The sequence below is a fragment of the Molothrus ater genome, chromosome 15 (assembly GCF_012460135.2).
Source record: "Molothrus ater isolate BHLD 08-10-18 breed brown headed cowbird chromosome 15, BPBGC_Mater_1.1, whole genome shotgun sequence".
Lineage (NCBI taxonomy): Eukaryota > Metazoa > Chordata > Aves > Passeriformes > Icteridae > Molothrus > Molothrus ater.
In genome coordinates this window covers 11974996-11997813 of record NC_050492.2, presented here as the reverse complement: position 1 = coordinate 11997813, position 22818 = coordinate 11974996, and the positions used below count along the sequence as shown (strand labels likewise).

Below are 22818 nucleotides of genomic sequence, written 5' to 3'. Positions count from 1 at the left end.
ACCCCCAGGGGCAGGGCTGGATCATGCCAGCGAGGAGAGACACAGGCAACAACAAATAAAACCAGAGCCCCCCCCATTTATTAGCAGTTGGTTCAAGAGGACCCTACACCAGTGCTTGGGAGCCTCCCCAGCACAGCCCCCATGGCCCCAGGTGTGGCTACAGGGCTCCTGTGAAACATCCAGGTGGGAATGCTGCTGCCAGCAGGGCAGTGAGACATCCACCCCACTGCCCTGGCCCCCTCGGGCAGCACTGGGCATTGCCTCCCCTCCCATGGAACTGCTGCCATCCCACATCCTGCAGGGCAGCTCCATCCAAGGGGAACCGTGGGCCCTTATCCCAGCAAACCCGTGATGGCTCAGTCTCCTCTGCCAGCAATCCCAGGGCGTGGGAGTGGCTGCAGCTCTGTGCAGCCCCACTGGTACAAAGATGTGTCTCCCACTGGGAAACCCTCCTGTTTCCCCTCTGACCTTTGTCCATGTCATGTCTAATGACCAAAGAGACCACATAAAACCCTCGGGGTTTAGGTACAAATCCTGGCACTGAAGAAAAAACACCTCCCTGCAAAATGGGAACCAAATGAACACACCACCCCCCCCCCCCGTAAAACCCAGCATTATTAAAATACTTTCATTTTTAATATTCAAGAGGTTTGAAGTTCTCTCAGCATTCTTCTGATTGCCGTTATCCCAATGTCTGCTCTGTCCCCGAGCTCTCCTCCAAGCCAGGGTGTGCTGGGCACCACTTGGCTTTACCACAGGAAACACCACATGTGTACAAGAGTGCAGGAAGGGCTTGGGGGTCATGAGCATACTGGGACCAGTATGCCCAGACCAGCATGCCAGCCCCTTCTCCTGCTAGGCCACATTCCCACCACACTGCCCATGGAAAGGGAGCCAGAGGTTGAGGAGCTGGAATATGATGACAGAGATGACAAAAGAAATGGTGCCCCAGTCTTTGAAAGAAAAATCCACCTTGTTCTCAGCTTTTCCGAGTAGGTACTGGGGAAATCCAGCAAACTCTCCTGTTTCCTGCCATGAGGCTGATGGCAGGAGTGGGTCTGGTTTCCTCTGTGCTTTAGGTCTCCGCCAGCTCCATCCCTCTGCTCCAGCTCAGCAAAGTCACCACCAGCGCACCCACAACAGCTCTTCCACCCTCGGACCAGGAAGTGAGGGACAGCTCTGGTGCTGCCCTCAGGCCCAAGGCAGTTGGAACCCATTTTGAGCAGAGAAAGGGGGAATTTGTGCCACTTCCCTATGCCAGAGCAGGGCGGGAAGTGACGAGGAATTAAAAAGGAAAAATAAAATGAAAGAGATACAGGTGTGGGGCAGGCAGAGAGGTGGGAGCACAGGGATTGCAGAGTTGGATCGCTGCTCAGACATCCTCCAGTGGAGCCCTGTGCTCCTGGGGATCCCCTCCAAGCCTCCAGTGATGCTGTGTGCTCCTGGGGTCCCCTCCAAGGCCAGGTATTGCTGAGAAGGTCCTGCTGGCACAGGGTCAGCCCCGCTCAGGTATTGCTGGGGGGTGGCAGCAGCAGCTACCTGGTGCTCTGCAGCTCCTCCCGCAGCCAGGTGGGCAAAGTCTGCCCCATTTTGTACAGGAGCTTGGAGAGCTCTATGTTATGGTCCCTGTAATAGTCCCGCAGGAAGGAGCGTGACTGCAACAGGAGAGCAGAGAGGAGAGTCAGGGGACCAGCCTGGAGCTCCCCAGCCCAGCCCTGCCCTGCTCACGACCAGCACAGGAGGCTTTCTGCATACTCACATCTGAATCCATCTCGGGGTACTTCCTCCCTTTGCTCTTTCCCAAGCATTTCGTTTTCCCTCCATCCAGAAGCTGACACCAGAATCCTTTCTTTGGATCAAACCTGTAAAGTGAGAGCTCTGCCTCAGCCCTCTTATCCCCCTCACACCTTCCATGGACATCCTGTCCAGCAGCTCCCACTGCTCTCCAGCCCTGCACAGGGCACTTCTCCACCTCTGGAATCCACAACCCAGCTAACATATTGTTATCAACCCCCTGGTACCACAGGTTCCCCCTGCAGCTGTGCAATAAGCAGTTCACCAAGGCTCATTCATTGCCCTGATGAGGGAGCACAGTCTCTACCTGGGTTTAATTACCATTTTCTGTAGCACTTTTGTTCCTGGATGCCCTCAAGTGCCCCAGGAGCACCTGGGTGGACAAATACATAGGCAAGCCCTGGCAGAGGTAAATTATTATTTCTCTAGGAGCTCTGGAGGCTTCCCACAGTGGGGTTTAATGGAAGGCTCAGAGCAAGGTGACACCTGCAGAGGTGCCACACAGCCAGCAGCTGCTCTCAAGCATTTATGAGGAGATGGAGTGTCAGGGCTCAATATCATCATCTGTGTCACAAATGCTGAAATCTGCTCCAGGAGCCCAGGGCTGCTCTTGGGCTGCCTGGAGTGAGCTCACTGTAGTGTCTGGATAAGTCTCAGGTGAAAGCTCAGCCTCATCCAACTCAACAGCAGCTCCGTGGAGAGGCCAGGGCTGGGGGCTGCTCTGGGACAGTGTCCCCAGGGCAATACAGTGCATGGGAGCAATGGCAGGGTGGAGGAAGGAGAAGCTGGGCAAGGACTCACGCCAGGGTCTTGTGATAATCAATGAAGTTGGTCACGCCGAGGAATTTCTGGACCGTGTCCATCACTTTGGCGGGTTCTGTTCGGAGCAGCTTCCCATCCAGCACCAGGATCTGCAGGGAGCAAGGCAGAGGGGTGAGGTGTCACTGGCTCCCAGCCCTGCTCTCCTGAGGCAAGAGGACACCTTTAACACACCTGAGATCACCCTGGAGCCAAATCTGCCACCAGGACACCTGTTAAATACCAATGTGCCCTGGTGCTCCCTTACATTGGATGTTGAAAAATGAAATGCAACTAAAGCCAGGGCCAGGACCCACCTAGGACAACATCAGAGCTTCTGCTCAGGGCTACCCAACCCACAGGCAGCTGGGATTGCAACATGGCAATTACACTAGCAGCAGGCAACTAATAAGACTTTATAAGGTTAATCAACAGTGGAAAAATCATTCAGGGATTGATCCTTACTCTCCAGCAGTGCTGCACTGTGTGGGTCACAGCAGGGCTGGCATCCAGCTCCCGTTTTCCCTGCAGATAGCCTGAACTATGGGCAGCTTCACCTGCTATTTTTGTCCTGTTCAATTCCATGGTGACACCAGACAGGGCAGCCCCAGGGCTGTGTGGCCAAGAGTGAGGGTGAGTGTTGGGTGACCCTGCAGAGCCACCCACAGCCCTCTGCCCCACTCCCTTTCAACCCTGCTCTGACAACCCACACAAGGCCATCTTTGTGTGTTATTCATCACCAGGCTCCCTTCTTGCACAGCATCTCCCCTCTGCCCCTTCTCCAAGTACTTTTACTCCTCTCCCCGTAATTTGTACGGTTTAAGAAAAACAGCTCCCAGGGGAAGGATGCAAGATCTCTTTCCCCCACATCCTTGTGTGGGTGAGGGCTGTAGGACTGGTTGCTGTTCGCAGGGGTCTTAGGATGAGGGAAGAGAGGAGGATCTGACTCCATGTTTCAGAAGGCTTGATTTATTATTTTATGATATATATTATATTAAAACTATACTGAAAGAATAGAAGAAAGGATTTCATCAGAAGGCTGGCTAAGAATAGAAAAAAAAGGAATAATAACAAAGGCTTGTGGCTCGGGCTCTCTGTCTGAGCCAGCTGGACTGTGATTGGCCATTAATTAGAAACAACCAACATGAGACCAATCACAGATCCACCTGTTGCATTCCACAGCAGCAGATAATCAATGTTTACATTTTGTTTCTGAGGCCTCTCAGCTTCTCAGAAGGAAAAAATCCTAAGGAAAGGGTTTTCCATGAAAGAAGCCTGTGGCAGGTTGCTGCCATCCCTACCTGGTTGGCGTGGTAGCTGCTGAGCCAGCGCTCGATGTGGGTGGCGTACCAGCCCGGCACCAGGCAGCGGCTCTGCAGCGCCCGCAGCCGCGGCCCCGCCTCGGGCCCCGCCGTGATCACCTCGTGGAACGTGTACTTCAGGGCAACCACGTCATCGTGAGCTCGCTGGTGCTGTCAGGCAGGAGCAAGGCAGGTTTGTCCCCAGGGTAATAACCCAATCCTGGGCTGCCCACGAGGTGCAGGGGCTGCCAGGCCACCATGATGTGTCCTCATTCAGCCCCAGTCACCTCACATCTCGAGCCAAGCCCACCATCCCACAGGACTGCCCAACCCAGGGGAGGGGCAGAGGCTGACCTGATACCAGGAGTAGGCTCGATCTGCAGGGTTGATGAGGATGGTGATGATTTTGGCCTTGGACAGCAGGGCTGCAGCTCGCCGAGGAGCCACTTCAGAGTCAAAGTAGTTGGCACTTTTCTCAAAGTAGAAGTCAGAGGTGGTGTTGGAGGGGATGGGGAAGAATTCCATGTACCTGGGGGAGGCACAGTGTGAGGCTGGCAGACAGGCACCACAAGATGGTCCCAGCACTGCCCTCACAGGGGACATCTCAGATACTCAGAAGGGAAACCTCACAGCACCACTGCTCGCCTTCCCAAAGTTATGGGCACTCCCAGGACAGTCCCCACAATGCAGAGACCCACCAGTCGATGCCCTTGTGATAGTTGTGTCCATTGAAGAACTGTATCTCCTCAAAGGTCTCTGAGCTGGGGTAGTTGCTGCTCAGGTCCGGGTGCATCCCCAGGAAGAGATAAAGGGCAGTTGTTCCTTTGGACAGACAGAAAGAGGGAGTTTACACAGGCCAAACCTCCCTCCAAGCTCTGCTTCAGGGCAGGAGGGCTGACAGAGGCTCTTTGTGGGTCCTGTCAAGTCCCCCAGCATGCTCACAGAACTGAAGGTGAAGGGAAGCACCTGTTTTTTGAGGCCCAATGATGAGAAGCTTTGGGAATCGGTCACAGGTCTTCTCTTTGGACCAAATGTCCTTGTGTCGTTTGTCTTCACAGGGATCCTGAAACACAGTGTGGAGGATCAGAGACAGAGCAGCCTGGATGGGACCCCACCACTGCTCAGCCCCTCCAGCCTCAGCAGACACAGGGGAGGCCACCCTGCTCAGCAGGCAGGACAAAGACTGGGCTTGTCTCCGGGTCTACAGGACAAATCCCTTTCTGGCACTGCCTGCAGAACCAGTGAGAGGTGAAAAGCCACATCTTACACAGGGAACCAGAAAGAAATCCAGGTTGGAAGCTACCTGAGGCCCAAAGCAGGGCCAGCTGTACCCCACTACCCTCTCCCAGCACAATAAAGAAGAACAGCCCCCCTACTATAGGCACAGGGGTACCTGCCACAGTGGGTCCTTCTCCTCGGAAAAGATCTGGAAGTATTTCTGTGCCAGCTGCACGGGGGGCAATGTCTGCAGCTTCAAGTTGGTCCAGGAGTTGAGGAAGCGGACCAGGTGCTTGAAGGTGTACAAGCCCAGGCGGTCGTTGCCATAGTTGGACAGGTGGGTCATGAAGATGCTGATCTGAAGCCAAGAGGACAGAGCAGGGGTTACTGGAGCCTCACCCAGCAGCCATCCCACAAATGGCCCCACCCTGACTGAGGACACTGGGGACATCTCCCACAGCAGGGCCAGGACAGCCCCGCAAGACATCTGTCTGTCTGTCCCTGGGTAGTACTTACAGGGTTCAGGAGGACAGTCAGGAACAGTTCACCCCCGTTGATGATTTTGTCCAGCTCACTGGAGCCACCAGGGTACTCATTGTAGAAAATAGTGTGTGTGAACAGGCCACAGGTTTGCCGGGGGAGTACCTGGGGCAGGAAAAAAGATATGTATGGAACAGGTGAAAGAGCCAGGGAAATGAAATGGCCACATGGCCTCCTCCAGGCTTTGAGAGCTGGGTCTCCTTCCCTTCCCCACAAAAAGGGGGAACCTGACCTCCACCCCTTGGAGGCCAGGACCAGTTCCACTGCCCCTTACCACCCTTCACTTGAATCCATTCACAGAAGGGAAGGATGTGGACAGATGGAAAAGCCAAAAACTGTCCTCACACAAGCTTCACCCATGCAGGATGAGCAAGGGGGAACAACCCCCTCAAACTGGAGCCGCACAGAAACCACATCTCAAGGTGCTGGTTTTGGTGGGGGAGACAGGAGAAGAGAGGCCCAGAGACAAAGGCCAGCACCCACCATGATGCCGTTGTGGATGAAGCCGCGGCGGTAGCGGGCGGGTTTCAGGTGTGGATATTCCTCCGTGCTCGTCACCCTGATGGACCAAACCTGCTTCCAGGCCTCGTACAGCTGCACATGCACAGGGTACACGCCCGAGTGGTGGGGGGCCACAGCGTACCCCATGTCAGTGGGGATGCCATGCTCCTGCAGAGAAGAGAGTGTGGAATGGGTGACTGTGGAGACCCCAAAATCACAAACCAACCCCTCTCCATCCCCAGCTACAAACTGTCTACTTGTGCCTCTGCAGAGCCACCAGGGCAAGGCTGTGCCTCTGCATCCTCTCCTACGCCTCGCTGTCTCCACAAAAGGGAGCCCAGGAGCAGCCATGCTGGGTGGACACCCACTCCTCTGCTTCATTCAGACCATCCTCGTCCCTGTCTTCTGTTGTCACCCACAAAACAGCCACAGGCAAGCTGTTGTGTGAAGAATGAGGAGGTACAGCTATATAGGTCTGCGGATTGGTTTGTATCAGTAGATACAAAACAGCCTGGAAAGTCTGAGCTGGAACATTGCCCATCCTAAGTAGGAAAAGTCTGGTCTCTCTCTAATTAAGCACTTGTAATTATCAGATAATAAATTCAAGCTAGGTTGAAGATCCCTCTCTTAGGCCAAAGGATCCAATTATTAACAGGTCTGTCTTTACCAGTTTGGATTCAAGACAGCTGTCAGTCAATCACAGCATGAACTGGTGTCAGTGCCACACAAAGGACAGCCCAAGACCAAGCTGAAGGTCAGAGCCTGCCTTTAAAATCAAACATGTCCCTGACAGTTCAGCCTGTAGAGGGAGTTTCCACCAGCCAGAGCCTCCCAGCACAGCCATGGCTCCAGCACATGTTCACACGGTGCCAGGCTGAGCATCCCCCTGGGCTGCATCTCTGCATCCCCACGGTTCCAGGCCAGGTGAGCACAGCTGCAGGGCACAGAGTCTCCCCTTGAACAGCCACTGGGGCAGCTCACTGCCACAGCAACAAGTTGGCTGCTGCAGATAAATCCTTTAGCTCTAGTTACTAGAGTATAAATGGATTTACCCACACAGCTGCAACATGGGGGACATGACTTAATGTCACCAGGTCCCTCTGCTCCAGCAAGAAGGGGGCATTCCCTGGGAATCTTCTTTGCTCCTCTTCTACCATCCTGCCCTCACCACAAGCAAGCCCACTGGAAGCATTTTACTCACAACAGCGAATTTCTTGTTTAAGGTCATCTGCTCAGCAAGAACCGACTGGTTGTGGAAGAGGTGAGGCTGCATGTGGCTCCACATGTGGGGGAACCACCAGAACTCCTTCACGTAGGACAGCAGCAGGTCATCACCTTCGTCCTCAGCATCAGTACCTGTGGCATGACACTTGCTGTCACCACTGAGCACAGAGAGCTGTGTGAGCAGCTGGGGCAGAGGGAGGGCCAGCCCCTCTTGGTGGCCAGGTGATGGAAGAATGGGGTGGGATGCCTGAGGACTCTCCTACAGCCCTGACAGCACTGTCTTTGAGCACCAACTGGTGCCCCAGCACCAGCTGTACAGCACCCACAGGAGAAGCGGTGCCCTTGCCCTCCTCACCTGTGTGGAAGAATTTCCCTGAGTATCCCAGGTTGAAGGTGAAGTTCGGGATGTGGGTGCGCAGCTCGTTCTGGGTGTCAAACAGTGCCTGGGAGAAGGGGAGAGAAAGCAAAGTGTCCTCAGCACGTGGTCTCAGGGACAGCTGCCACATCAGGGCAAGCACCAATGTCCCCGAGCACTTTGCAGAGGGGCTCTCAGAGGGACAGGGGAGCAGGAAAGTTCATCTCTGGAGCATCCCTGAGCAAGCACAAGTGTCCAGCCCCGCCCACCCATCCAGGAGAGCACAGACACACCTTGACATCTTCCACCTTCATGCGTGTGCCCTCCTTGCCCACAAAGATGTCATCAATGTCCACCAGGATGTAGCGGTCAAGGGGCAGAGACAACCTCTTGCCAGTCAGGAAGGAGACAGAGTCCACAAAGACCAACTTGTGCAGCCAGAAGTTGAGGTTGTTGCCGAAGAGCACCCTCTGGATGCCATCGTGGAGGCCCAGGTCCTGCATCACAGTGGTGTGCAGGGCAGCATCCACGCTCATGTGAGGGATGGACTCAGCTGACTTGGTCTTGGCCATGAGGACAGGCTCGTAGGTGGAGTGGTTGGACTGGAAGACAGTCCAGTCCTCCCCGGGGAGCACACCCTTCTCCACCTCACTGGGCCGCGTGATGTAGAGCAGGGGCGACTTGGGGTTGATGCTGCAGTCCTTCAGCGCCAGGTTGGAGTGGAGGAAGAGTGGGAAGCCCTTCAGCTGGGCACTCAGAAGGCTGTTCTCGTTGGCCTGCATGGGGAAAATGGGAGCTACAGGAGACAGGACATTGGGGACAAGGCAGGGGCTCACCAACAGCCACGGCAACAGAGGCAGCAGCTCACCACCCCTTGAGATCCAGGTTCTGGGTTCTCTCTTTCCTCTCTGGAGAATGGGGTGCCCTCATCCCCCTCACACACTCAGTCCTGCTCATGTCCTATGTGCAAAGTGCCCCAAGGCTAGGAGCCCTGGGCAGGAGAAGGGCTGCTGGGCAAAATATCTGCTCATGCTTTTGGCAAACCCCAGCAAGGGTCACTGCTGGAAAACAAGTGCTAAAAGCAACTGGACTGATCCCAGAAGTGTGTTTTTTCCCCCAAAATCTCCAAAGGCCACACAGCCCTTCCAAAGGGAGAGCTTCTCTGCTAGAAGCCTGTGCTCCACAGCAACTCATGCTGCTTGGAGAAATCATGGGGAGGGCAAAGTCCCGGTGGGGCAGCAGGACACAGGGCTCACATCTGGCCTGGCCATGGGATTTGGTTTGCCTCTTGTACCCCCTTACCTTGAAGAAGCCGATGATGCCCACGCCGTACTCCACGCAGTACTTGTCCAGCAGCTCCCGGTTCCAGGCGTCCAGGTTGACGTACTTGAGGATGTTCTCGTAGATGATGAGTGCAAAGCGTCCCCGGTCCTTGTCGGTCAGCGTGGGCATGTCCCCCTTCCCCGGGGCAATCTCTGTCCTGTATTTGAAGCGACTCGACTCCAAAATGGCCACAATCTCCTGGCCCAGCTGGGAGTAGAGGCTCTCCACAAAGACCAGCACCAGGGGGTCCGTGCGGGAGGAGTCGGCCACCTTGAGGGTCTTCAGTGGCAGCAAGCGGGAAGGGGCGACCTTGGGCTCGTCGCAGTCCGGCCCCGCCACGTCCCCAGAGGGCTCCAAGCCCCTTTTCCACCCATATAAATAATAAGCAGAGATGAAAACACTGAGCAGGCAGAAGGCAAAGAGCAGGAGTAACACCACCTGCGGAGAGAGCTGCCAGATACCCCGCCGGGCCCTGGCCAGCACAGTCATCCTTGCATCCGCTGGGTGAGGCGGGGTCCCTCTCCCCTGCCCACCCCTCCCCTCACGAGCCCCGGGGAGGGGAAGAAGCAAGCAACCAACCAACAAAAAATCAGGTAAAATCAAATTGAATACTACTAATAAATTAAAATACTAGCAGGCTGCCTGTGCAGGCTCTCTCCCCTCCAGCAGTCCGGCGTCCCTCGCCGTCTGCTTCATGTCACCATGGCAGAGGCACCAAGAGTCCCCTTGCCAAGCCAAAATTCCTGTGGTGATGGCAGCAGCAGCAGCAGCAGCAGCAGCTCCATGGCCTCAGCGGGACGAGGGGGCGGCGGGCGGCCTCGGCGTGGATCCTGCTGGGAATGTGGGCATGGCTGATCCCTGCTTCCCCGGCTCCACACGGCACCCTGAGAGAGAGGGGTGGGATGAGAGGGCAGGGACAGTGCCAACCTGCTGCTGTTGTTTCTGCCAGCCTGACAGCCCCAGCAGAGTCCTCACGAGCTCGCTGGCGTGCCAGGGCTTGCCACAAGAATGCTGTGGCACCAGGGATGCAGCAGGAGTGCGGCGTGCCGTGGGATCCCGGCTGTGGGTGCACCTGGAGTGCAGGTGCCTCACCAGGTGCTATGGGGGGGAGCCCCCAGCCCCTGATGAATCTCTGGTACCTCAAGCAGCTGGAGAAGCAGCCCCGTTCCTGCCTGTGCCCAGCAGGAGCTGCACTCTGCCAGGGAGAACAGGGGGTGGTCTGAGCCCCCATGGCCCAGCTCGGCTGGCAGGGAGGGACACGGGAGGGACGTGGGGAGCCTGCCAGCAGGGTGGCTCAAGGCTGAGCCAGGAGCCGCCAGCCAAGGTCACCGAGATGGGAATGCAGGAGTGACCACATGGAGCCAAAGGGACCTTGGGAATATTTTTGTCTTCCCTGTGAAAGGCTCATTTGAAAAAAATACAGGAAAACAATAAGCACTGTTTGCCAGAAGGTGAAGCCAACTAGGAGACAGACTGATGAGGCCAATGCGTTTAAGGAAAAGAAGTGACTCACAGCATTGTTCCCAGACTCACTATCAGTGTTGGGGACAAGGGCAGGAGTCCCTGCTCCTCCCAGGGAGAGCTCCCTGTGCCCTGCCAGCATCGAGGCTGAGCACCCTTCCTGCTGACACCAGCCGAGCTCCTAACAGGATTAAACGTGGCCGGCTGAGCGGCACTGTGGATTACAGGCTGGGGCTTGGCAGGGTAATCCTGTCATCCCTGCCCTTCCCAGCAGCAACTCCTGCTCCAGGCAGTGCTTCCCAATCCTGCCAACATGGCACTGCTTCAGCCAGGCCTCTGTAGGTGCTGCTGGCAGCCGGTCTCCTTGCAGCCTCCATCACTGTCTCCTCCTTCACCATCTCCAGGACACACCAGCAATCTCCCCTTGTTGGCTGTGCTGAGCATGGTGGAACACCTGCGTTTACTGATTTGTAATTTATTTTTGTGCACATGGATGATCTCCAGGCACAACCAAGAGACATTGCACCTTCTCTCCTTAGTCCCCCTGAGGTGTGTCCTGTCTCTTCCACGTCAGTCCTTCTGCCCTTCCAGCATCCCTGAGACAACAGCCCTGCTGGGGTTTTGGGACAGGGCACTTCTCCAGGTCTGTTGATTTTATGGATGTGCTTGTGCAGAGGCTTCCCTGCATCTCCCTGCCTAGGGATGCAGCAAGCTGGGAAAGCATTATCCAGCACCTGGCTGTGCTATCCCACTCCCTCTCCATTTCTTTCATCTGCCAGGAGCAGAGGGTGCTGCCAGCTGCATTCCCACAGTGATGGGCAGGCAAATGGCAGCAGTGGGTTTGATGCCAAGCACCAGAGCCAGCAGCTGATGGACAGGATGGTGTGTCCATCCTTGCTCCACCCTCCATGAAACAGGGAAGAGGACTCTGCATTTACATCACCTGCGCTTCATTAGTCCACTCTCTCCTAAGAGCTTTTAATTACCGGTACTTAATGACCAGGCTTTGGAGACAGCATCTCCAGCCAGACTCTGGCTGAGTCTCCCCAGGCTGCCACGTTAAAGCCTGCCCAGGCAGGGGGCCAGCACTGGACCCCCAGAGCAGCCAGGTGAGAGCTGGGGCTGAGATGGGCAGCATCCTGCCCCAGGGACCTGCCAGTGTGGCAGGAAGCAGGCAGGAATCCTGCTCTGCCAGTTCACTGCCAGAGCAAACCCACCCCCTGCACAGTGGGTGCTGGCTGCATCCTGCCCAGCAAACCCATGCACAGCCCCAGCAGTGGTGGGATAGCTCATTGCCAGAGAAGGAAGCAGGTTCATGCCCAAAAGCACAAAACAAGTCCTTGAGACCAACAGCTTTTCTAAAACAAAAACAGAAACAAGATGGTAAAATTTAAAAAACCACAAGACCTGGCAAGGTGACAGCTGGGGTCAAACTTCCTTTTAACCTGATTTTTAGATGCTGCTAAGGTGCCTTTTGAAACCACAGTGGTTGTTTAAAAGGCACCAGCTGGAAATGTCACCCTGAGTCTCACACACAGACCTCAGGCCCCCAAAATCGGTGCTGGCAGGCTCCCATCACCGGGCAGGTGCTCAGCCACAGCTGCACATCAAGGACCCCGGGAGAAAGAGCCCTGGAAAATGCTCTTTTCTCGTGGGTCTCTGAGCAATGCCCTGGCACAGACTCCCCTGGAGAGGAGGCTCAGTGAGGAGGCTTAGCCACTGTGCTCTTAATCCGGCTGCCCTGACAAACACAATCAGCATCCAAGCAGCTTCCCGGCGTGGCTGGGAGCCCGGAGCGCCCTGCGGAGCCGGATCCGACCCCAGGACAGGCAGGGAGCACAACCAGGGGACAGGGAAGCCCTTTACTTTTCAAATCTAAGAGAGCTGCAGGAGGAAAGGAAAAATGTTTGAAAAGCTTTTCAAAACACACCCCCTGGTGCAGTTTGGGGATGGTGGTTTCCCCCTGCTCAGAGTTATTTTCCATAAATACTGCCTGGGGAACCACTGCACCCCAGAAAGTCAGGGAGGCACCAGATGGGATGAGAGGGAATGAAACCATCTCCTTTAGTGGCTTACAGCACTCTTCCTTTAAATTCCAGTGAGATTTTGCAGGGATGCAAAGATTGAATATAAGCAAGGAAGTGCAAACAGATCTGGAGGACAGGGAAGGGTCAGTGATCCCAAAAGACAACCACAGCAGGGTTTGATTTATTGGGGGGTGGAATAGGTCTGGCTGCAGGTGCAAGCAGTGAAGATCAGGCAGTTCACAAGTCCCATATGTTGGATAAATCAACTGTCCCAAGCCCATAGCTCAGAAACAAGAGGGGAGCTCAAAACTACGGGTGTGACAGAACAAGAAATTGCTCACACATTCCCTTACACTACTTTGGACAGGGCAGAAGGAGAAGAGCAGGCATCCACTGTCATACAGAAAACACTTCAAGATTCTGTGCAAGAACCTTGGTCCCCAATTCTAGCAGCTCCAAATCCTCTAACATTCAACCCACAGAGATGAAGCCACATCTTAAACATCACAGCCAGATGGGTCACCCTGCCCCTCTCCTGCTGGCACCCTTTGGGTGGGCACCCCTGATTCTCACTCCTCATCACTGCAGGGAGAGACCCACCAGTGCTGATTAATCACCTCCTCAGCACCATGCCAGCTCCACTTCTCCATGTGAGCCAGCCCTGGAGGTTAAGCATGGATGGAGGAGGATTTAGAGGCAGGATGCTAAATTGCATTGCACAGCTCAGTGATTTGCAATCACTCCTGTTCGCTCCAACACTTCCCCTCTCCGACCACTGCAGGGAATGTGGATGGATCAGCCCCACCTACACATCTGCTGCACTTCCCACTTGGAAGCAAAAGGCTACTGGAAGGTCTAAATTTGGCCAGGCTGGGGCTCAGGCCCCCAGCAGGTGGACAGTGCTCATCCAACCCCACCTTCTGTCTCTCTCACACCTCAGGCACCCTCAGCAGCATCCCCAGAGATCACCAAGTGGTGCCCTGCAGCCATGGGAATCAGCACTACCTGTAAAAGATGCACAAGGCAGCCATATTATTATTAATAGGTTTAAGTTCCCTCTGGAGGGAATCCCCTTCACTCACTGGTAATATTTAGAGGGCTACAGATCTAAAACCACTGAGCTAAGCATGTCCTTAGAGAAGAGATTAATGCCATCACATTATTCAGGAGACAACTGCAAGCTCAAGACAGGGGAGGTTGCTTTGAAAATGAAAAAGTAACTGGCATGGAAAAATGGCCTTTAAACACCCATCTCTGCACTGCTGCCTTTATCAGCTCTAAATGACAGTGATCCCAGCTATGACTGGAAATATCTGCAGGCAGCTGGAAGCACTGGCAAGGGAAAAGAGCTGTCTCAGGGTGTGAAGGACCACTGGCTGTCCCTGTCCCCATCTCCTCCCTCCCCAGCCACAGCTGGACCCACTGACCAAGAGAAGGCACAATCAGGAGATGATCTCCTTTATTGTGGTGTGTGGTGGTGTGATGATCCCACCAGGATGCCCCTGGAGCTGGGGAACAGTCCCTGGGTCACAAGAAACTAAGCCATAGCAGCCCAGGAAGAGAAAGTCAGAATAAAAACTTCAGCCACTGCAAAACCAAGAGTTTTTCCTGGTGATCTCCATGTCCTGACAGCCTGGATGAGCCTTGAGGATGGGCCCAAGAGAGCTGGACAGCTGTAGGGACATCCATTTGCCTCCTGCCAAGCTGCAAAGCCTGGGTGTCTGGGCAGGAGCAGACAGAGAGGGGAAAACACAGAGAAGGACACAGAGGAGCAGAAAGGAGCTTGTCCCAGTCACCCACTTGCCAGAGGTTTTGTAATGCCAGATAAGGAGCATCTTAGTAGTAATTACACAGGCTGCTTAAGTGCTTTGCAAACAGTAGTTACAACCTACCAGGGAGAAAAACACCCTGCTCTGTGAGAGGGACAATCCCAGTGCTCCTTTCCTGAGGACACCAGCCTTCCACCAGTGCCCAAGAGGTGCCAGGTTACAAATGGACAAGGGCAGCCCCAGCAGCTGCCCCTGGGACGGGCAGTGACAGGCAGCAACTGGTGCTGCTCCCACTGCAAGCCCACATGGCTCAGCTTCTCCCCTTCCTGCACAGGCTGGGTATGACCAGACACAGGGGAGTATCAGGAAAACTCATCCGTGATTTATAAGGTCTGGAGAATTTCCACCCCAGGAGGACTTCAGCAGGAAAATCCTCCCTTTTTCTCAGCTCTTTTTTGTTAAGATCTGATTTATAGAGCCTGGTCAGTTGGAGCATTCACCTGGATTGCTGAACTAAGCTTCCCCTTGACACTCACTCTGCTCTGGAAATAAACCTTTGGCTTTGCCTGCCCACCACCTTCCTGTTCCTGGGGGAATGAAACCAATATGAGCAATGAGACCAGTGAAAGTGGTTAAGAATTTTCACTTTAAAAAATTTATTTTTAGTCAAAGTGTCCAGCTCTGGAAGAGGCATTTTTTTCACCCACAAAGCCCTGTTAGCACTTCAGTTTTACTGCAAAAGATAAAAGTCATGTTTTTCTCAGGTTTTCTTCAAAAAAACAATCATGAGAACAGCTCATTGCCTGCAGAGGGATGAAAAAGCAAGGTTCAGTGTGTGTGGCATGTATATGCTGAATTTTTAGGGGAGAAAAAAACCTGAATAAATTTTTTAAAAAAATCTAAATCCCTAAAAACTGGGTTAGGTTTCTGGAAGCCCATAATTAAAACTTTTCATGGCAGAGCAGCTGGTAAGCCCAACTGGTGGGTTTCTAAGACTAGTTCTAGCAAACCCCACATCTCAAACCCACATCCCAAGGTCCTGTCCCTGCTAATCCCCATCTCCCACTCTGTTCCCCAGCCCCATCAGTGAGGCTGTACAGAGGAATCCTCTGCAGAGGTCAACCCATTTCTGATCCTGGGGCAGCAGTGGCTCCCACCCTCCTTGTCCTCAGCACTCTGATCTGGACGAGCACCTCACCATCTCCCAATACCCACGTGAAATCAGTCTCCTCCACAAACTAGGCCAGCAATTAGCAGCAGTCATTAGTTTTCCTATGCCCCAGGGACACTGGGGTTGGGCAGCTGATCCCTCAGCACTGATGATCCTCAACACCATCCCAACAAAACACCCCAACTCCCCACAGCCAGGTTATGGTTTGGGTTGTGCCACAGCAGCCCCCCCAAAAAAGCTGAAGCCCTTCACAGGTGACTGCTCCTCAGGGGTGTTTTTTGTCCTTGAATCCTTGGGAACAGCCTCAGAGCAGAGCTTGGGGAATTCTCCCAAACCTTAATTGAAAGAGGCGCTTAACGAGGAGAGTTTCTTTTGTCTGTTAATTGAAACAGGTTCTTACCGACAAAACTCCCCATGAATTTTAAGTGGGTTCACAGGGGGAAAAAATCCACTCAATGAATTGGGTTTTCCTGCCTCGAAATGTGCCGTGTCGGTTCCTGTGGCTTTCCAAGCACCCAAGAGCCTTTCTGGATAATCAGGGTCTGAATCCCAAGTATTTTAAAAAGGAAAAGGATGAGGGGAAAATAATCTCACATGCATTTTTATATTTCACTGGAGTGGCAGCCTGCCCTCTCACAGGCAGGTCACACGAGGACTCCTACCCAAAAAACCACGGCCTGAAAGCCCCTTGATGCCACCTTTTGCTGCCTCTGACACTTGGCTGGGCCAGATTTTCTCTGCAGAGATGCTGGTCCTGCCATGAGTGTGAGGGTGACACTGGATCTCAGAGAGCCTTGAGGCAGCAGCGATTCCCTGTGCTCAGCCACGGCAGCACTGCCAGGCCCATGGGATGGGCCAGCTGCTTCCTTTTCTTGACAGCTTCCCAAGTTGGTAGGAGAGCAAGGAGAGCAGAGCCATCCTGCCAGCTGTTCAGGAGGGCACAGGCTGCCCAGTGAGTGCTAGCCCAGCCCTGAACCAGCACTTTTGCAAAGCAGAATCCATAAAACCACAGCATGGACCAGCTCACACAGAGCAACCAACCCCCCTGCCAGTGCCCACATTCCAGAGAAATCCCTGCAAGGATGGAGCTGCTCCCTCCTCCCAGGGGCTCCCCGGGATGCTCCTGTCACACCACATCCATCCTGCCTGATGCCCCAGTGCTTTGCTGAGCTGCCTCTGATCTCCACTTTGCTGCAGACACTGCCAGGAGCCCAAAGCAGCCTCAGGGCCAGGTGCTGGCAGCCAGTATCGAAGGAGAAGTCAGAGCAGCGCCTGCCGTGCCGTGGGTGTGTTCCTGGCGTGGCTCCTGGGGTGGCAGGTCCTTTGGGAAGGGCTGGGCAGCACACACTGACACACAGGCAGGAGCCTCCAGGGCCAGCACGCTCCAAGGTCATGGCCAGGACAGGCTGGAGGTCAGATCTTTTATTAGACCAATGGACACAGTTGGAAAAAGCAACACATTTTGGCCGCACAGGCATTTCTCAGGCCCAAGAGCACATCTGTTTTTTCCTAAAGGTATTAGTTAGGCTAATAAAAGACATTACCTCTGCATGTAAACTTTGTCACCCTTCAAATGTACCAGAGGCTGCAAGGCTCAGCAGCCCAGGGGAAACATAGGGAGCAGGAACAGGCACAGAGCACAGTGAACACTTGCAAGATTTGTTTTGTTTTCCCCCCATAGAACAGCACTGGCGAAGGCCACACTTGCCCCCAACAAGCATCTGAGCTGCCTCTTGCCTCTCCTACTTCCAGATCCAGGTCTGAGGCTGCAGGAACCTAATGGCATGTCCAGGATAAGTATGCTGCTTTGGTTTGGTTTCTGCTCTAGCATCAGCCCTGTCCCCTCCTTCTCCTCTGCAGGGGCTCCAAGGCAAGCAAATGCTCGAGGAACCAACCTGTCATGCCCCACCTGCACCAACTCCTACCCTCCTGGCCTCAATCCCACTCTCTGACGCAAACCCATGAGACCAGCAGTGCACCAGCACAGCAAGGGATGGATCAAGGCTGATGGAGGAGACTGAAAACGGCCTGAGCCACGTGTCCAGGCATTGACAGCACTCACAGCCACACTTCAGAACTGTGGTTAACGCTTTTTAATGCATCCCCTTTCTTTAAGAGCTCCAAGCCCTGGGGCTGCAGGCCTGTACAAGGCTGTGAAGATGCAGATAGTGTTGGAAGGAAGGTGAATACTTGGTGGGAGATGACAAATAGCTAGAAGGTTACTACTTGTAGCCCTGTATCTGGATACCTGTACCCAGGTATCTGGGTTTTGCCAAGACATGGGAAGCAGAGCCAGGAGAGGAGCAGGCTACCCCAAGGAGCAGCAACATCCTAGGGGTTGCCATCCTTCCTAAGCATACCCAGAGCTTTGGGGTGAGACACACATCTCCCCATGAGGCAGAGGGAGCTGAGCTGGACATCCCTCACTACATCCAACCCTCAACATGCCCAGGCTCAGAGACAGGAGACACTTCTTCCCTGCTTTACATTAGAGAATGTAAATTCCAAGTTATTTTGTGTTCCCTGGCAGAAGCAGGACAACAGGACAGAGGTCCTAGAAGAGAGTCTTGACCGCTCCAAGACAATCTGTATTTCCACAGCTTTGACCAGATCAGTAGCAGGGCTGAAGTAAGGACATGCCCACCATAAATACCAGGGCAGCTCCTCTTGGGATGCCTCCCATTTAGGGATCATTTGACCTTCCTAAACCCCTTTATGAAGGCTTGTGCCACCTGAAGGTAGTGTAGAAGGTAGTGTCCTGTTTCTGGAGGCTGCAGCAAGGTCCTGCTGGTTTTGGGGAGGACATGGGAACTGAGGTGCTCCCAGTGGCTGCCGCTGGCCGCAGTCACAGAGGGATTTACAGCTCAATATTGATCAGTCTTCTGCCAGCTCTGCCATTACAGTCAGTGGCTTTCGCAGGAAAACAACAAGAATCATAAGCTACAGTCCACCATCTCTCTGTGTCCACAGGGTGGGACTCATCCAGCCCTTCCAGGAGTCCAGCATGAGGGCTGTCCTGCTCCTCCACACCTGGGGACAGAGTGGGCACAGGGGCACCATCTCCCACCAGCACCTGCAGACTGGGCACAGCCCCCAAGGCTTGCAGGATGGTCTCCAAGAAAGCAGCATCCCATTTTCCCTCCACCCAAGTCCTCCTGCCCCTGTGTCAAGTTCCAATACCACCAGCATACATGTGACATGGCACAAAGCAATGCCACCACCTCAGCCAAAACCTCACAGGGATGTCAAGGGCTGTCCTGAAGTTGGAAGGGTTGGAAACATCAGTGAGAGACCGGCAGCCCCTGTCCTCTGAGGCCATGAAGCAAATACAAGACAGAAACTTAGTATCTTGCTTCTCTTGTCTGGAGTCGTAACCTTATGCTGGTAAGCTCTACCTCAACAGCCAAAAATAAAAACACAGCTCATTAACGTACATCTAGAAGGCAGAAAAAAACCTCTTTTAAGCAAAACCCTCCATGACTCTGCCCCAGAGTACAAGGAGCCAAGACAGTAGCTCCATCTCCAGCATGCAGTCAGAAGCTGGCCAAGATGGGAAACTTGGTGGGACCACAGCCCTCCATCCTCAGCCCAGCACCCAGAGATACCCCAAAATCAAACCTGCTTATAAAAGCAGGTGCTGATGGTGACACTCTGCAGCAGGGACACACTCGACTGTGCCATACTTCACCATGACATGCCACTGAAGAAAATATTAATCATTCCCTCTTCATTCCAGCCTGGGTTTTGACTTATGAGGTGTCTTTTTCCTTCAGTTTAAATTACCACCAACAGCGTATTAAATATGTCCTGTTCTACAGTACTGACAGAGACACATAGGAAGGGGGGAAAAACCCAAAACAACCTGTCAGGAAAAGTCTGTTTGCCTGTATGTTGGTGGCATGGATTTTCCAACCCCATAGAAACAAAATCATATCAGACCCACCAGCTTCCCAAAGGCACAGGAAGCGGGAAGGGCTTTGTGTGTGTGAGGGCTTCCCCACCAGCATCCGTGCCCTGTGCCAGCAGCTCCAGGTTGGAAGGGGAAATTTGGGGGGCTGCAGCTGGTGGGGTGTCATGGCATGTACTGGGGCTGGGCAATGGGTGGCATGGGGTGGTGTCCTGGCTTCCCCATACCCACACAGGGATGCCCCAGCCATGGAGGGGCACTGGGAAACATGAGCTTTGCCTTTGCTGTCCTTGCCCAAAATGAACACTGACACAGGGAAAGGGAAGATGCTCAGTCATTTTGCCAGAGGCCACCAGCATTGGGGTTTATTTTCCTGCCATATCAAGCCCCGCACGTTTTTTCTATTGTTTAATTTCCTTCTTCTCCACCCACGGTAAGTTCACTCAGAAGAGAGGAACTTATTTCCTATTGAATTTGTCCTGCTTGTTTTATTTGGAAAAGGACAGCTTCCTCAGCTGTGGTCCCCATATGCAGCTGAGAGGAGCAGGCACAGGGCTGCTCACCTCCCCATCTTCACCAGCCCAGCCCAGTAAAAACCACTGTCGAGATGTGAGTAACAAAGGTGCTGCTTTGCTGCAGGAAGAGCTGCTGTTCTAAGGCTGCCGGTGACAAAGGGGCACTGCAAGGCGCCGGTTTCCCAACCCTGCAAGCACCGTTAGTGGGAAGACAACCATCCCCATGGTGTGCTGTGGCAGCAGCTGACTGGGATCATGGGATGGAAGAGTCCCGGTGCTGGGGTATGACTGCAGTGCTGGGAGGGAGCACCAGCCTCGATAGGAAGCAAAGTCTTCCAGGTCATGCCAAAGGTCGCCCAAGCTGCTATGGCTTCTGTGCCACCGGGCATCAGGGGCTGCCCATACCTGCAGGGGACAGCCTGGTGCGGTGGTAGAGGCAAACCCAAAAGACTTGGGGAGATAATACACACAGCTATGCACGAGAAGCCCAGGAGCTCACCAGCAGGGGAGAAAATGCCAGGACCTCTTCAAGAGGGGGTGGTGAGGTGCTCCACAGACCGCCAGCCAGGCTGGGCCAGCCGTGCCACGCGCAAGGTGTGCACCTCCAGGTGTCCTGGCCGCGCTGCCCTGCCTCTTCGGTCCCGCACGCTTTTAGCCACCTCCATTCGCACCGCTGGGCAGCGGGGACACCCCAGGCCAAGCACCCGCGCCTGGCACCGTGCTGCAGCCTGGCCTCGGCTGCTCCCCGGCGGTGCCCGGAGCGGCGGGGCCACGGCAGCCCCGGGCACCGCGCGGCCTCGCCGCCTCCTCCGAGCCCCGAGACCCCCTCGGCCTGGCGGGGCCGCGGTTCGGCTGGGGGCTGGGGGCTCCCGCCGGACCCCCGCTCCAGCCGGGCCGGCTCCTCCCGAGGGCACCGGGCCGTTCCGCCGCGGGGCCGGGCGGGGTGCGCCGCCGCTCGCGGGGGACGGGAGGACCCGCCGGGCCCGGTTCCCGGCGCAGCCCGGCCGGGGCGGTGCGAGGCCCGGCGGGCCCGGCCCGCGCTGCCGCCCGCCCGCTCCCGCGCCCGCCCTTTGTCTGCGCCGCCGCCCCGCTCGGGCCGTACCTGCCGCCGCCGGGCCCGCTCCGCTCCGCTCCTCTCCGCTCCGCCAGGCCGCCGCCGCCGCCCGCTCCGCCGGCCCGGCCCCGCTCGGCGCGTCCCGCCCGCCGCCCGGGCAGGCACCGCCCCCGCCGCCCCCCGCCAGCACCGCCCGGGGGCCGCGCGGGGCTCCGCGGCTCGGCCGGGGCCGGGGCTGGCCCGGGACAGCGCCGGGGGCAGCGCGGGGCTCGGGGCTGCCCCCGCCCCTCCCAGCGCAGCCCCCGCTCGGCGCCCCTCCGGGCCCGGGTGACCGTGAGGCGGGCGGTAATCCCCCGGCGGGAGGGCTCAGATCCCCGCGCCCCGGGTGCCTGTGATGATCGTGGTGCTCCGCGATGCGCCCGCCAGGCCCCCTCATTCCCACTGTTTGCCGGGATGAGCACGATGGGGTGTCCAAAGGGTATGGCCCAGGCTGTGTGTTTGGTGTAACTGGGGCGTCAGGCTCCGACACAGAGCCTTTTCATCCTTCCCCCAGTGTGCACACACCCTTTGTGTCAGATTTCTAAAGGCGGTCAAACCTGAGGTTGTCCCCAGCCTCCTGCCCATCTGCAGAGCCCAGGTGTCATTTCAGGGTGCTGGGATCACATCGTTTCAGCTTTTCCTCCCTGACTTCAAGATAAGCTCAAGGGCCACATCCAAGTTACTGGCTGGCTGCCCCCAACTTGCATGCACACACACAAAATTCCCTTCATTCCTCAGAGAGGGGGGAAATGAGCTGCTCCATTCCTGCCCTGCCCTCGGAGGCTGCTGGGGACTGTGCCGGCATGTAGAGACACGCTCAGGTCCAGAGTTAATCACCCACTCGAGCCGCCCAGGTCTGTCTCACTGCCCAGTTAGAAGGGATGAGGTGCATTAAGACAACCCTGTCCAGCCCATGGGGACAAGTTTCATGTCCAGCCCGTGGGGATGAGATGTGGCAGGTCTGCTGGGTTTGGTTTAGGCAGTATACCCGGGGAGAGCTTCCGACTGAACAAGAGTCGAGGAAGCAATTTCAATCAAATGGAGCAAGCAGATAAACAAACAAAAGGAAAACAAGAAAGGAAATTGAAGGGAAATAGACACAAAGAATGGCAGACTATTATGGCTGCAAATTTTCTAAGTGTTCATTGAAGTCAAAGACTTCTTATCCTTAAACATTTCACTTCCCTCACAAGCATTTTCTCTGAAGATCCCTGAATATTTTGCAAATGCCAAAGTTACCTGAAAGCTCAGAAAACAAAAAGGGACAAACAGCAAGTTTTTCAACTGTGAACTGCTGTAAAGAGTATTAAAGGGATTTTTTTTTTTCAGCCTTAAATGATTTGCAAACTCAGCCTGAAAAAAGTATCTCCCCTGGGAACAGCATTCTGAGGCCATACTAACCTCCGCCAGAGGAGATTCATGCACAAATCATTGAGCAAAAAGCCAGCAATGAGTAATCAAAGGCACGCACCAAACTCCAAGAACAATCTGCAGAATCCACAGTCCCAAGCGGTAAAGTTTTCCACTGAATAATTTCTTCTGAGAAAAAGGAATTTGTTGAATTCTAGGTCTGGCATTTGCGAATACCTTTTTTTTTTTTTTTTTTTTTTTTTTTTTTAAGAAAAAACGACTCACTGGAAACAGAAAGCTGCTCAGAAAGGCATTGGGATTTATTAATACCAGCTTTGCCATTTTACATGAGTATCAGGTAGCTTTTTTTTCTTGCCTGTCTTCTGTTTGCAAACACAAAGGAAACCAATTCCTTTCCTGCGTGCTTTAAGCTACAGGCTCTTCTTCAGCACATCTGTCAGAAAGCAGTTC

At 54.7% G+C, this 22818-nt stretch overlaps 1 protein-coding gene across 1 annotated transcript; it reads right to left on the bottom strand.

Moving 5' to 3' along the window:
* Positions 1-56: 56 nt before the first annotated feature.
* On the bottom strand, positions 57-21106 carry NDST1 (N-deacetylase and N-sulfotransferase 1). Its single transcript, XM_036391620.2, has 15 exons — positions 21007-21106; positions 9034-9938; positions 8025-8507; positions 7732-7819; positions 7354-7508; positions 6135-6320; positions 5628-5756; positions 5287-5469; positions 4860-4956; positions 4592-4715; positions 4248-4422; positions 3894-4064; positions 2596-2705; positions 1760-1862; positions 57-1655 (listed from the first exon to the last, which is right to left on the bottom strand). Exons 2-15 carry the CDS (start codon positions 9541-9543, stop codon positions 1536-1538), a joined length of 2634 nt encoding a protein of 877 aa, XP_036247513.1. The 5' UTR covers positions 9544-9938; positions 21007-21106; the 3' UTR covers positions 57-1535.
* Between the last annotated feature and the right edge of the window lie 1712 nt (positions 21107-22818).